Source organism: Thrips palmi, unplaced genomic scaffold, assembly GCF_012932325.1.
Source record: "Thrips palmi isolate BJ-2018 unplaced genomic scaffold, TpBJ-2018v1 HiC_scaffold_5, whole genome shotgun sequence".
Lineage (NCBI taxonomy): Eukaryota > Metazoa > Arthropoda > Insecta > Thysanoptera > Thripidae > Thrips > Thrips palmi.
The window spans coordinates 2,840,659-2,855,058 of NW_023144632.1; the positions used below are offsets into that span (position 1 = coordinate 2,840,659).

A 14,400-nucleotide genomic window follows, 5' to 3' on the forward strand; every position below is an offset into this window, starting at 1 on the left:
GGCGGCGACGCGGCGCAACTGAACTGACTGGGAGACTTGGGCCGTCCCGTCCCGTTCGTCCGGCCGTGCCAGCACCGCCAGCAAGGTACATCCCCTCCCCCGCCCCCCTCTCTCCTGCCCCATGGCTGCCATGGCCATGGGCACGCCATGGGCACGCCATGGGCAAAGCAAGTGTGGCGCTCTGGCGGCCGCGCCGGGAACCACGCAGCAGTGGGTCACGCGGTGGGGTGGGGCGCCGGGCCTGGACAAGCCTGGAGTGGCTGGCGGAGGCGCTGGAGGCGGCGGGGCGCGGCGGGGAAGGGCCTTCCCCCACTCCCTGGACTCCCCACGCGCTCGCGGCACTCACAGCACAGCCCGCTGCAGCGCGGCCTCTAGATAGCCAGATCCCTTGCGGACCTTGCGGCGGATCTCTAGGCGGATCCACAGCCAGCATGAGGAAGTGCCACTTTTTGCCCATTGACCGCGGCAAAGTGTTGCTGTCCGCCTACCTTGCAGGCGGCTATCTAGGGGTTGTCCTTTCGCCCTTCTCCTTCCTGGATCCGCGCTTCCTCCCTCCGCCTGCTCCGCCCCTGGCTGCAGCGGTGCAGCCCTGGCTGTTCTGGCGTGTCACAGTGGGCCAGAAGACCGGTGGGTGCGGTCAAAATCCCGGACGCGCTTTGAGCTCCAGAGTCGCTAAATGGGACTCGAACCGAGCGTGTCACCCCAGCAATGGATTCTTTGTTCGGAGAGCAATCCATTGATGGAGTCACACGCTCGGTTCGAGTCCCATTTAGCGACTCTGGAGCTCACAACGCGTCTAGAATTTTGACCGCCTCCACCGGTCATCTGGCCCACTGTGCGTGTGCAGTTCGCGCGAGGTCGGATTGCCTTGCGGACCCGAACCGCCAAAGGTGTGGAGAGACCTACTATCAGCGACGATGACGACGATCATGATGATGATGATGATCATCATGAGATGATGTGTGCAGTTTGCAGCTTGCAGCTCCCTCCTGGCACGTCTGTCACACTGCAGTCTGCAAACCCATCCCATTGAGAGGCACAGTGTCGTCCCAAAGACAAGAAATTCAGGCACAGTATCATTTATTGGGAGCAGCATAAAAAAAAAATATCACATCAAAACTACTAACAAAAAAAAAAAAAGTTATATACCATGGAACTTTTTGAGAATCATTTGCGGCGGGGCGTGCGTTGCTGGGGTATTCGCTGGGAAAGGTTCGGCAACGGCACTCTGAGCTCGATGAGATTTGATGAAGCCACTCCCTTCTTCATAGAATGGGTTCCTACCATATTTGCCAGTGTTCTTACCCTGAAAACAAAACAAAGGCATTATAATCCGCAAATTCAGCTCAAAAGGCGATTTTCTTTCTTTTTTGTTGGTATGATTTTTTTTTTGTGACAATTCTTTTTTGTTGGTATGAATTTTTTTTTTGTTGTGACAATGTGACAAATAAAAAATTAAAAGAAGGGTTTACCTGGTCATATTTAATCGAGGAATACTTCGGGCTAACTTCTCCAAATCAAGGGTGAATCCATTAAGATGCAATCCGATAATTATTATGTGCACAAGAGCCTTGTCCAGCATGAATTGAGTCACAATTCTAAACACACACAAAAAAGGAAAAGTTAAAATCGTGATATCATTTGAAAGAAATATCCATAATAATAATAATGATCTACATACTCTGAAAAAGCTTGTCCTGTGCGAAAGTCTTTTAAAATTTTATTGTTTACTAGATCTGAATAGAGGCATATCTTTTCATTCCTAACAATTTTCTTCATTTTGCAGAGACGTATCAAGGATTCTGCATACAATAAAAGAGCAGCCTTTTGAGTACATTGAGATGTCTTTTGTACCAATGATTGGTAAAATGGAGACAATCTGAAAAATAAAATTTCTCTCAGTCAGATTAAATACATTAAGAGAACAACGAGAATCCCCAAGGTTGGCTCACATGTCATGTAATTGTAACATTAACTTACCTTGATGGGTCTAGATGCTGGTCAGATTCTTCAGCTTCAGACAAATATTGAACCAAACTCTTAATTTCTTTCTTACTTAAGATGCCACTTATTGGGTAAACATCAGCTGGAGTAGCAGCTTCCTGATTACATGGAGGCAGCATATTCAAAAATGAGTCATCCTCCACTGGTGCCAAGGTGTCTTCATTGATTGTAACATCTAAGATGGAAAAAGAAAATCATTTATATTTTTAAACTACAGCATGAATGAATTAAAAGTAACACAGTTAATACTGCCTCAGCACACACACTGCACTCAATCTTTATACACAGCTCATAGGAATATCTATACATACCATGTGCTGTTGCTGAAAGCTTTTCTTTGACATTGTCAATGTTGACTGTCATGCGTGCTTTCTGTTCAGCAATTCGCTTATTTTTCTTTGATCCAAAAGCATGTGATAATTTGTAATTAGCTGTTTTTGGGTCTTGTTGATCAAATAGATCAACAAAGTTGCTAGCCACAGTGGGAGACATCATCACAGAGCTTGCTTCATAAATACGCATCTATGAGAAATCCAAATAAATTAATACGTTTGCTGGAATTGCACATTCTTAAGGAAAAATGGCTAACCACGGATACCTTATTGGTTCTCTTGTTGCGAATAGCCAGGAAAGTACGACAGAGATCTCCCTCCTTCGCAACATCTCCTTGATAAACTACGTCTCCTCCATTCTTCGCCACTGCAGCAACAGTGCCAGCACTCTCACTGTTCGTAGAGGTGTACACTTCACATTTCAGATCGGATGCCTCGGCCTTCTTCAATCGAGCGTGCTCGAACTTTACTGGAACAACACAAATGACACTCCATGAACAACAGTGGGGGTGGACCAGTGGACCAGTGGACAGGGCATAACCTCTCCAAAAACGAGGAGCTGAACCGAGCGATACGTTGTGTCGTTAAATCACATTGTTCTGCAGCAAGACGAGCACAAAATTGACGGCGCTCGCGGGATTCGCTAAGACTTTGAGTATTCAGTGATCAACATTATCGAAAAGCGCTGTCTCCTCGATCGGTTGGTAGTTCTGCCGTGGGGCGACAGCGGTGAAGAGACAGACCCTCTGACCGACTTTTCAGTGAGCTTTTCGAGTGAATGAGAGGGCAACCAACCTATGACGGGTCCCAGCTGGCCGCCGCGCAGCTTCACGTCTCGGATCTGACATTCGTCACTCGCGGAGGACATTGTTTTGGACTGTTTTGGACCAAAGTCCCGAGTTCCGTTGTGAGTTGTTGAGGTTAGTGGCTGCCCATCGTCGGCCGCAGCCCCTTAGACACTGTAAACATGCACGTGCACGCGGTGCTGGCTCGCGGCGCCTGGCTGTGGGGGAGGGGGAGGGGGCTGGTCGAACGGACGGCAGCCAGCGCCCTCTCGCGGGCGGCTGGGCAACTCCGTATCGAGCAGACGACGGCGGCGCCACTCAGCAGTGCCCCCGTCAAAGAACCCGGAGCGACAGCGACCGCAGCGAGTCGACGGAAAATGGTGAGTGCTGCGAGGAAGAGGCTTTTCCATAGTCCTTCGGGCTTTGGGGCCGCATTGGCAACGCAGTCACGGTGAACGGGGCCCCTGACTGCGGCGTCGGGCCCCACGCGTCAGGTGTGCAGGGCGCAGAGTCCGTGGCACCCTCTTCAACAGGTAGCGCGACGTGTGCGCGTGTGCACTGCAGCCGCTGCACTGCACATGTGCAGTTCGGTGCAGCGCTCTCCGGGGGGCCCCCTGGCCTCCTGGCCTTCCCTGCGCTGTCGAACCAAGTGTGGAGAACTCCGCACCTCCTGGTGCGAAGCAATTCTGCACACTTGGACGTGTGGAGTTTGCAGTGGCCGTACACTTCAAGTGTGGGAGGAGGTCGCCCCTCTCCTGGCATGGTGCATACAGTAAACGGGGAGGCTGCAGACTCTGCACTGCGCTTCCAAGTGCGGAGACTGCAAGTGCCACACGTCCGTCCGCATTTCGAGTGTGGGGCTCTCCACCCTTGGTTTCACAGTGTGGGAAGGCGCGGGGCCGTAGGGCCGTCCGGGCGCAACTGCCGCTCCGCTCTCCTCCACTTTCACTGCGTTTGCTGCCTGGCTGCCTGGCCTGCCTGCCTGACTGGTGCACTGGAGTCACTCCACTGGAGACTCCACAAGGTCGGCCGGCTTGACCTTCATCACCACGCACTTGCCGGTTCCGCGGCGTCACGCCGGCGAGCACACCGAGGCCTGTGAGAAGCCCCCCTTCCCCTACCGCTCTTCCCCGGACAGGTTTTCCCCTTTGGGACTTCCCGCGAAGGTTCACGCGCCGCCGAACATTTCGGACTGTCAAAGAAGTGCAGTACTGCCGGGCTTGTTTGGTCGACTCGTCCGTCAGGGCTGACTTGATAATTGGTCTTTTCTGGGATGTTGGGGTGTGGCTTTATCTCATTTTGTCTTGATAAAAACAGAGTCAGACTGGCAGAGTAACTTATCACAAAGGTCACTCCCTCCCTGGACCCGTTGCCCCGTGATGCATCTCCTTCGTGTTTGAGTTGAAGGGAACCAAAGGCAACTATCAAAGGGAGCCACGGGCGGTTTCAGAGACGGGTTCAAGGGGGGGGGGGGGTGGCAAAAGAGTTGCCTACATACAGGGGCAAAGTGCGACTCGTTGCCTACCTTCCAGGCGGCTTCACTGCCTTCAAGGTACTTCAGGGTGAGGGAGCAACCACTCGAGAAATCCTGTCCCCTGGAGCCTTAGAAATCTCTGGAAATCCGCAATCTTTCCTCTTAAAGGCAAAAAAGGCAGATTTTTGGCGTACAATTGGATGAAATCTTGCGAAACCTCTTGTCCTAAGAAATCTTGTGTCCCCAAACATCGAACTTGGTTGCCTCCTCGCTTCAGGGCAAGGGGGAAAAGGGGGGGGGGGGAGGGGGGGGGGAGGAGACGCCTACATTACATCGCCTCCTCCCTTTGTGATCCGCGACTGATCAACGCAGTTGAAAGAAAAATCTTGTAGGAGTGACACAATGTCACCCATCTGACCCTTCCCTTTTCCCTGTTGCTTCTGGTCTCTAATTTTCCCTGAAAAGATTCTAAAAAATGGAAGAGATCCAAAGAGTATTCCTTTGCACTTTTCTGCAGTAAATGTGTAATTGATTGTCTTTGTTTATTCTGCAGGCTGGAAAACTCACCACTGAAGACAGAGAAACCAAACTGCAGCCATTGCTGGGCAATGGTTGGTCTGTCGTCCAAAACAGAGATGCCATTTACAAGGAATATTTGTTTAAGGACTTTAACGAGGTATAATTTAGTTATTTTCATGAACAGAAAAGTCCACGAGTTTTGAACATTTGTATGATCGCATTTACTTCTCCCTCTTTGCAGGCATTTGGTTTCATGTCTCGTACAGCTTTACTAGCTGAGAAGATGGATCACCACCCTGAATGGTTCAATGTTTATAACAAGGTTCAAGTTACACTGTCTTCACATGATGTAAATGGTCTCAGTCAAAGGGATATAAAGTTGGCGTCTTTTATGGACAAAGCAGCTCGCACTGTCCAGGACAAATAATTGTTTGCTGTATGCTTGCTGTATGTGTTTAATGTGTGCGTGCTTCCAAAAAGTGTAGGGCGAGGATCTTTGAAAAATGTCAATCTCTCATTAGCAGTATTGAAAAGTGATGGAGTCATGTGTTAAAGTTCGCGTGCAGGCCAAAGTGCTTTACCTTGGCAACAACTGACAATCATATTGTATTAATGTTGCCTACAAAAACAAACTACTCAAAATAAATGATTTTAGGAGTGAAAAAGTTCTTTATTTGGTTCACAGCTAAATAGTAAAAAAAGTTACACAAAATAATCATGACTAAGACTCACGCCTAATTTAATGATTACACACATGAGAAGAAAATGAAGGCTGCAAGGATTTAAAGACACCTAAAGGTTGTGACATTCAAAAATTTGATTTGTAAACCGTAAATAGCAAATTGATTTTTTTTAAAGCTAAAATAATGTTGCTTTAAGATAGCCATACTACTACCTTGGTACATGCAGTTGGATAAAAAGGAAATCAATGAGCAGCTCAAGCCAAAAGCTGTGCATTAATATAGTACATAAAAATTTCTTTATCTTGTTTCCTATGTTCCATGCATATTGGCTAAGAATAAATAAATACTTAAAATTGTTACATATACATGGTATACAACGTTAAAACTGTCTTCACACAACTGAGGTCCATAACTGAGAATTCAACTCTTCATATCACACTTGTCCCATTATTTGATAATGGATAGAGGCATTGACAGAACCAAGTAACAAAATATATATATATAATATGAGAAGATTTCCAATCAAACCACAATCACAGACATTCAATTCCTATCATCAAATGATTTAACAATTAGGTCCTCCTATAGTTTTCTATAAACTCCCAAAATCACATCTCTTGATCACCATGAAGTCAACAAAGCAAGATATCTACTTGGGACAATGTAATTCATTTTTAAAGGCAGGAAAGACAAAGAAATCGTTGGCACACATTGACACTTTTGAAAATCCTAATGTGCATAAGTTGTCTTTTCTTCTTAACAGTGCGAATTTCACATAAGATTGAAGTTTCAAGCCAATAAGCTCCCATTATAATTTTTTTTTTAAATCTTTTTAAACTGATTTATAGCGTTTAAGTACAGCTAATCTAACAAGAACATGAAAGAAATTGAAGTTAAAGTTATGTTTGAATACAGGCTACTGTGAGCCATCACTTCAAATTGATACACAGGATAGCAATGTGTCACATTTGGATATGATGATGATAGCTTCCAAAAGAGGCTTCTCCATACAGCAATTCATGCAACTCAAAAGAGAGTCACACGTCGGCGGAAACGGCCACGAATCTACTGTCACTGGAGTGTTCCCTCTTTCTCAGCCACATTGAATATGTTGTACAGCTCATCTAGCATTGTTTCCTGCCTGTACGCCACTCTGATATCAGGAACATTTGTGCGAGTAATGTCATTACCTGCCACACCCTCCCTGGTGTAGTTAGGACCTAGCCAATACTGCTTCATCTGTAGGTGAGGAGAAATTGTGTGAGCAAAAAACACGTTCCCACATATTAGATGAATACAAGTTCACATAGATATTTACCTTGCGGGGAAAGCCGCTCATAATCACTGAGTTGCGAGCAAGCTCACTCATGTCACAGCTACTGAGCTTCCATACTTGAGCTGCAATGCTGTACTCTTCCATCAATGGTTCCTTAAATTTTCAAAATAATTTTATTAATTTAAAAAAAAAATTGTGATAGTGACCAGAGCAAAATAGAAACACCCACTTTGGTAAAGTGAAATTGCAGGGGATCATCAGTTGAAAGGCTGACACACAGACCACGAGCCAGATATTCGGGAAGAGGATTACGGTGGTAATTCAAGAAAAGAGAATTGTTGCTGAGTGGAGACATCGCAATACCAATCTGAGCCAAGTAGTAAAGGTACTGAAGAACAGGAACCTACAACAGAGTATTACTTTTATTAACACAAATTTTTGATTTTATCTAGATTTTCAATAGGTTGTAATAATTATTTACATACCTTGCGTAACAGTAAGCCATGAGAAATATTTTCTGCCATCATGAATCCACACACCAGGTGCTGAATTGGCCCAGCCTCCCCACAATGGGGACGCAAGACAAATGTGTTGAGGCCTTGGTCTCTAATAAACAAAACAAAATTTCAAACATTAAATACAACATACCAAAATTGATAAAGGCACAGTGCCAAAGTATTTCTTGAACTCACTTGCGGAAGGCATTGAGGACTGTGAGGTTCGCAAATGTGTAGTACAAATAATAGGCATAAGGAGGGTTTTCTTCATCACACCATTCAGCAGGTGGTGGGACATCTTTGTCAAATAAGGGGTTCTCAGGTTTGCTCTCATCATCTACAGAGTCAAACCCGATAACATATTGCAGAAATTTGTGCAATGCTGGATGGGTGTTAGGATCATTTGTGACCTCAAAGAGAGGTTTGAAAATGTTGTTGAGAATTTCCTGGAAGTTCTTCATGAGTTTGTTTGACTTGAAAATATCACTGAAACAAAAGAAAATTCGACAGATGAGGATGAGAAAAAATTAGGAGTATAAATGAGAGAATATTGTAACTAGAGAAAAGAGGTGAGATACGTACTACAGACGTGGTATTTGGATCAACCAACGGACATTATCAGAATACACATCATAAGTGATGGCCCAGGTTGCTAACTTATCCCACTCATCTGGAGACTTCCCATAAATTGACAAACGCAGTTCTGCATTCTGATACTTGCTCTCTTCTAGATCAGATGATACCTCCTGCCAAGTAGAGCAAAACAAAAAATCAAAAATAATGAAGTGGCTGAATTTAACCAAGTGCTTGCTGGGTTCCTTACCTTAATGATGCGGGCAAAATATTTCCCATTCAGATAATTGTCAGTTTTAAGGAAAACTTCTCTCAACCTGCTTTCACCAATAGGATTGTACTTTGCGTTGAACTTATCAAATCGATGGAATGTGTTGCGGTCCTATGAGGAGACCAAAGATCAATTCAAACACATTGCCACCAGAAATTAAAATAAATGGTCAACCACAAGATAGGACGAACTGAACCAAACTACTTACAGCATGTACGTCAAGCATATCCACAGTTAGATCATAGGAGGTCAAATTCATAGACTGGAAAACCTCTTTCAGAGTCATGGGCCCTTTGCTTACTGTGACAACTTCATCAGCATGATTTTTTAAAGTTTTCTTGATGAAACGTAGTAAATGCTTTTGGTTCATGCATGATGCAGCATGAATGTGAGTATCAACCTGTAACATTGACCAAAAGACAAGATAGAATTAATCATGATGTGTCAGAAGATACTAACAGAATTGGCAAATTTTTTCAAATTGTAATAATAATTACTGTGTCAAAAATTACCTTTCTTATGTTGTAGAAATCTCTGTGAGGTACAGCTTTCTGGGATGCCAGCTCCCTCATTTCATTCAATAGGACATGTAATTGGAACTTGGAAGACAAATAGCTCAAGCGGCGATAGCAAAATGATTTCCTACACAAAGGACCAGAAAATGATAAGCTTCGTTATTTCAAAAAAGAAAAGAGATTCCAAGATTACTTACAAAGGTCCATCGGCTATCATGGTGCACAAGAGATTCATGTCTTGAACAAATGTCGCCAAGTTGGGATAGGAATAATTTATAGGTTCATCTCGTTCAACAGCTTCCTGATTTTCGTAAAGCTGGAAAACTCCGTCAACGGGCTTTATCACATAGCCCTTTGGAGCGGGGAATTCACATTCCCAAGGATCCCCTCGGTTGGCAGGAGGATGCACAGGATGATCTGAAGAAGAAAATTACATGTTAGCATTGAGTAGAGCAATTTTAAAGTGTATCTTCTTAAGTTTTTGAAAATGTAAATATTGTTTGGTAAAATTATTTAAGAATAAACCTAAGTTGAGTAACCTGACTCCAGGAACTACTATTATTTGTACATCATGCTTATTGTTGCAAAGAACCCACGACTTTCACCACAAATGTAACACATTACCGAAATACTTGTCTATGATGTGTAACGACTCCTACTTTGGAAAGATTTCCTTAGTTCCCCACATGTAAAGTGCAAACCATCAGTGATCTTTTTTCCCCTTCACTGTCATAAATTATTTTTATAGGCACCGTTCAGTAATTTTGAGAAGCTGCAAGAGCAAGGGAGGATTTCATATTTTTCATATTTGAGATAAGACAGTAATTTCTTGGGTACAGTTTGCTTGAGTGGAAACGGTTTACTTTATCTGTCAATCACCACAATTAAATTAATGAACGGCTCCTTACGTGGACATGTGTGGTATGGTGCACTAAACAGTGACAAGAAGTGAAGATAAGTGAGAATTGAATGTCCACACGCACATGCATAGTTACTTTCTTTGAGTCCAGCAAAACCCCTTGAACATGCAACGTTCTAAAATTTTGATAACAGCATAAATTATTTTAAAACTAAATAAAAAATATTTTCATTTAACTGACCTTCTCCCCAAAAAACAACACCAACAAATTTTAAAAAAGGAAAAGAAATAATGCTTGTGGACCAAAATATGAATTAAACTTGTATATGCTCAGCTAAGAAAAACATGAAAAATCATAGACCAAGACAGCACTCTGTGTGAGAGACCAGGGCGGTCTGGAGAGGTGCATGTGAAGTGAAGATCTAACATCGTTGCTTCTCAAGCTGCTAGATACTTCTCGCCATACCTGGTGGCCGGCCAAGCGGACCAAGCCACTTAGTACTCCGGACAGGCCTGCATCCTTTGCATGACAGAAGAAGACTCCCGTGAGAATTGAATCACACAGTGCTACATGGTCACTGTGTCATGCAATCATGCTTTCTGTTTTGAGTATCACGATCCACAGAACACATAAAGAGTTTTTGTTTGGTAAAGACAAGATAAGGGAAAGGAACAGAGCATCATTGGGAAGGAAACTCACAGTCACAGTTGGATGAGAACTTTTGACAGTAACAATAGGGTTTCAGATAAGGGATATTTTAAGACAGTGCCAAAGCTCCAGGTTTCTGTCTTGAAAGAGACTGGAGAAATAGTAAGCATTCTAAGACTAAACGCAGCTTTCATGCATAATTGGCAGTAGCTAAAATGGTGTTCTGTCAACGAGACCCCACTTATGTAAATATCGCGCCGCACAAACATTGTAACCCAAAGGCATGAAAATTTAAAAGTAATTTACTTCAGCGGATAAAGAAGAGAATCTTGTGTCTACCAAGCCCACCTTGCCATTTTGCTTCATCGTGGGTCATTTTATCACTGACAATATCTTTAGAGCCAAGGGCAACACCAGCGCAAGATCCACCACTGAGGAGTCCACTTGCAGCTGGAGAAGCGTAGCTTTCGCTGTCGCTCTTCTGGTTGGGACAGGTAGGATTCGGGGAGGCAGGGGTGGGCAGTTGTGTAGAGCAGCTGCCCAGGGATGCTCTGGATGATGGGACCATGGATTCAGACGCACCATGACCATGGAGGGGGTGAGGACAGGATGAGGGAGGCTTTCCGGAACCTAAAAGCCACAGAGGACATGACACATGGACCTTACTTGAACTTCGAAACTAACTTTGGGCCAGTAAAAAGTAAATAGATAATCCGGCATGGAAGCGTCGACAAAAATTAAACGTGAGAAAAAACTCAGACGAAAAAGTTCTTTAGTCACAACAAATGACATAAAACAAATCCAAATTATAGGGCATGAACAAAATGGCAACACAGAGTTAAAAAATATTAAAAAAATAAGACAAAGTCAAGGTATTCAGAAGGGAAAAATTTAAAGGCTGGACACATAAAGTGGTGAGTGGCAAGATGTCATCAAATCCACAGCCTCTACTTACTGTCTAGGGAAAGGAAGTAAATGTTGTCAGCATGGTTGGCGTAGTACCTCAGTGATGAGGTCTCGCTACCCAATAACCATATTACCATCCGGAAAAAGAATAGGTTGAAAAATATTTAGACCTTTTCCTTACTACATGCAAATTATGTTTCCAACATTGAAAATGTGAAAATATTTAATCAAAATAAACAGATTTGTTTAAAGTTTAAAAAGTGTGAAAGAAATAATTGAAGTTCACAATGTGCAAAGTATGCACTCATGCTGTGAGAAAGTTAAAATGGAAATTTAGCTCAAAGGTAATCAAAATAGAGATAAAAATGTCTAGACTGGCCATTAAGAAGCATAAAAACAGACCCATATATACATACAGCAACACAAATTTGTAGAAAAGACCCACCACGATATAGGGGCAAAATTGAGGCCACTACAATGTAAAACAAAACTACCCGACAATCAAGGAGATGCCCAGCAACTGAAGACAACAGCCCAATGAGATACTGTATTACACAAATAGGGTCAGTTGGGGTAATTTTGGGACATCAGGTATACATGAGACAGCTGTTTCCAGGACAAAATTTGATATTTTAGAGGTCATGCCATACCAAATGTGATGATTTTATTGTAAAAATAACATTTGGTATGGTGTGAGCTCCAAAATTGTCAAATCTTGTCAAGGAAACAGCTGCCCCAATTATACCTTGAGTATACCCAAAATCATACCAACGGGCACTACTTCTTTCAACAGCCATCAAAATGAAGTGGCAAAAAAAAAAAAGACAGATTGTCAAAGTAGAAATGGATAGCTACAATCAAAACCCAATCCCACTTAAGATATGAAAAGCCAATCACCGGAAGGAACGTCTAAACGCCCCGCAGTCTCGAAAGTGTCAACCGGCGTTAGGCCCAAGGTTGGGCCGAACGTACCTTCGATGGTCTTCCTGTCCTCGTGCTTGACCGTGTCCAGGCAGTGCGGGTTGCCGGAGCCCACGGTGCGCAGGAAGCGCGCCGTCACCGACGGGAAGGACTGGCTGGACACGTACATGTAGCGCTCGCGCACGTGGAGCGCCTGCACCAGCAAACGGGACGCCACCTGCAGGTCCTCCAGGGGCACCTGCAACGAGGAGAGGAGGAGGCCGTGAGCACGGGCACGCTAAGTGAGAAGCCCAAGGGGAAATAACTGTGAATTTCAGTGTACAAGTCCAATGAATTTCAGTTGAATTTTGACGAATTTCAGGCAAAAAAAAACTACCAAATTTTGAGAAGAATTTCAGTCAATTTCGATAAAATTTGATGAACTTCGATAAGTTTTACATTTTTGCTGAATTTCGGTGTACAAATTTATATATAGTTATTTCTCCTTGGAGAAGCCACAAACTCTACGAAGAATCGCTTCGTAAAACCAAGAAAATGAAGGCAGTGTAAAATCTAGGAAGAAATGCTTCGTACAATGAAGCAAATTCCTTCGCAATACGAAGCATTTCTTCATAATACGAAGCCATTCTACAATGCCTTCATTTTCTTCGCAGTTTTGGAGCGAATGCTTTTTAGACTTTTTTGAGTGCAAAGGCTATCAGTTTAGCGTCAATTCACTGTGAAACCGAGTGTGGAGAACTCCACACTTGGAATGGGGAGGTGTCTGGAATTTTCAGTCTCCGCACTTTGGAAGTGCAGAGTTTGCAGTCTGGCACACTTCAAGTGCGGAGTTCTCCACGTTTGCGCCATCCCGAGATAGCAGCTCTGTGAGCTTACTCTACACTTCAATTGTGGAGACTGCATGTTCCACACGTTTAGGTGTGGAGAATTACTCCGGGAAGTGAGAAGTTCGCCATCATTGGGTTCTCAGTGTAGACATAAACATGGAACACGGCGAGGTGGGCCCCAGCTCCAGACCGATCCCGAGAGTCGTCATCGTCGCTCTCGCTCCCACCTACAGTGGACGCCCCATGGGTGCGACAGAGACCGATCAATGAAAACGACTCGCGGAATCAATCCGCCGGACACGACACCCGCCCCTCGGCCTTGCAACCAGACCGCGCGGCCCTGACCTGTACCGCTCCCGGGCAGTATTCTCGTCGCTCTGCCTCTCTCGCCCCGCAACGAGGCGCCCCGTGAGTGCGAGGGAGACAGAGCGACTGGCCGGCCGGTCGGGTCAACGCGACACCTCCTGACATTGAGTCGCTTCAGGGCTTCCTTGATGCAGCCCTGCAGCCCTGCAGCCAACCTAGCGAAGCCCCGGCGGTGCCGTGTGGTGTGCCGCAGCGGCAGCACACTGGTCGCGCTGTCTCTCTCGCACACATGGGGCGTTCAGGTGAAGTGCGAGAGAGACTGCGTCATTTTGACCACTCTGCCTCCCTCGCACCTCAACGGAACGCCCCATGAGTGTGAGAGAGACAGCGCGACGAAAACGACTCTCGGAATCAGTCTGCTGCGGCGAGGTGCACCGAACTTGATACACTCGGCCACTCGTCCCAGAGCGGAGCGGAGCGGAGGGGGGAGTCCAACAACAACGCCGCCGAGAGTGGCCGACAGGAGAGCAGTGAGCCCTGTGGCGTTGCCGGCAGGGCCAGGCAGCCCGACGCAAGGGCGGTCGTGGGAGGGGAGAGAGAGACAAAGAGGGAGAAAGAGAGGGGAAGAGGGAAGAGAAGGGGAGAGAGAGAGAGAGAGAGGGGAGAGAGAGAGAGAGAGAGAGAGAGAGAGAGAGAGAGAGAGAGAGGGGGGGAGGAGGAGGGGGGGGGAGAGCAAGAGAGAAGAGGGAGGAGGGGAGAGGGAGGAGAGAGGGAGGAGGAGAGAGGGAGGAGGAGAGAGGGAGGAGGAGAGAGGGAGGAGGAGAGAGGGAGGAGGAGAGAGGGAGGAGGGGGGTGGCGGGGGGTTATGTCTATGGGCCCTTTGGGAGGGGGGAAAAAGAGGCTTTCGGCCCCTTTGTCTTCGCTCCGCAGGAATCAGGTGGCGGGCCTCTGGCTTTGGACGTCGCCTTGATTGGCCCTTCAGACTCGTGTCCGAGAGGAGAAT

General features: G+C 45.5%; 3 protein-coding genes across 4 annotated transcripts; 1 reads left to right on the top strand and 2 right to left on the bottom strand.

The window, feature by feature from the left end:
- Window positions 1-1,063: 1,063 nt before the first annotated feature.
- On the bottom strand, window positions 1,064-3,354 carry LOC117651388 (DNA-directed RNA polymerase I subunit RPA49-like). The gene is made up of 7 exons (XM_034395395.1): window positions 3,132-3,354; window positions 2,603-2,805; window positions 2,316-2,526; window positions 1,981-2,179; window positions 1,682-1,879; window positions 1,473-1,598; window positions 1,064-1,306 (listed from the first exon to the last, which is right to left on the bottom strand). The coding sequence occupies exons 1-7, from the start codon at window positions 3,202-3,204 to the stop codon at window positions 1,168-1,170; spliced, it is 1,149 nt and encodes a 382-aa protein (XP_034251286.1). The 5' UTR covers window positions 3,205-3,354; the 3' UTR covers window positions 1,064-1,167.
- On the top strand, window positions 3,271-5,779 carry LOC117651389 (probable pterin-4-alpha-carbinolamine dehydratase). The gene is made up of 3 exons (XM_034395396.1): window positions 3,271-3,501; window positions 5,149-5,271; window positions 5,356-5,779. Exons 1-3 carry the CDS (start codon window positions 3,304-3,306, stop codon window positions 5,539-5,541), a joined length of 507 nt encoding a protein of 168 aa, XP_034251287.1. The 5' UTR covers window positions 3,271-3,303; the 3' UTR covers window positions 5,542-5,779.
- An 832-nt stretch (window positions 5,780-6,611) lies between these two features.
- On the bottom strand, window positions 6,612-12,520 carry LOC117651387 (AMP deaminase 2). 2 transcript variants are annotated; one of them, XM_034395392.1, is made up of 12 exons: window positions 12,316-12,520; window positions 11,393-11,395; window positions 9,127-9,346; window positions 8,927-9,056; window positions 8,623-8,814; window positions 8,394-8,525; window positions 8,153-8,316; window positions 7,766-8,056; window positions 7,559-7,679; window positions 7,303-7,476; window positions 7,116-7,226; window positions 6,612-7,036 (listed from the first exon to the last, which is right to left on the bottom strand). In XM_034395392.1, the coding sequence occupies exons 1-12, from the start codon at window positions 12,431-12,433 to the stop codon at window positions 6,869-6,871; spliced, it is 1,824 nt and encodes a 607-aa protein (XP_034251283.1). In that variant the 5' UTR covers window positions 12,434-12,520; the 3' UTR covers window positions 6,612-6,868. The 2 variants fall into 2 exon arrangements, with proteins under 2 accessions (XP_034251283.1, XP_034251284.1); XM_034395393.1 differs by lacking the exon at window positions 11,393-11,395.
- Between the last annotated feature and the right edge of the window lie 1,880 nt (window positions 12,521-14,400).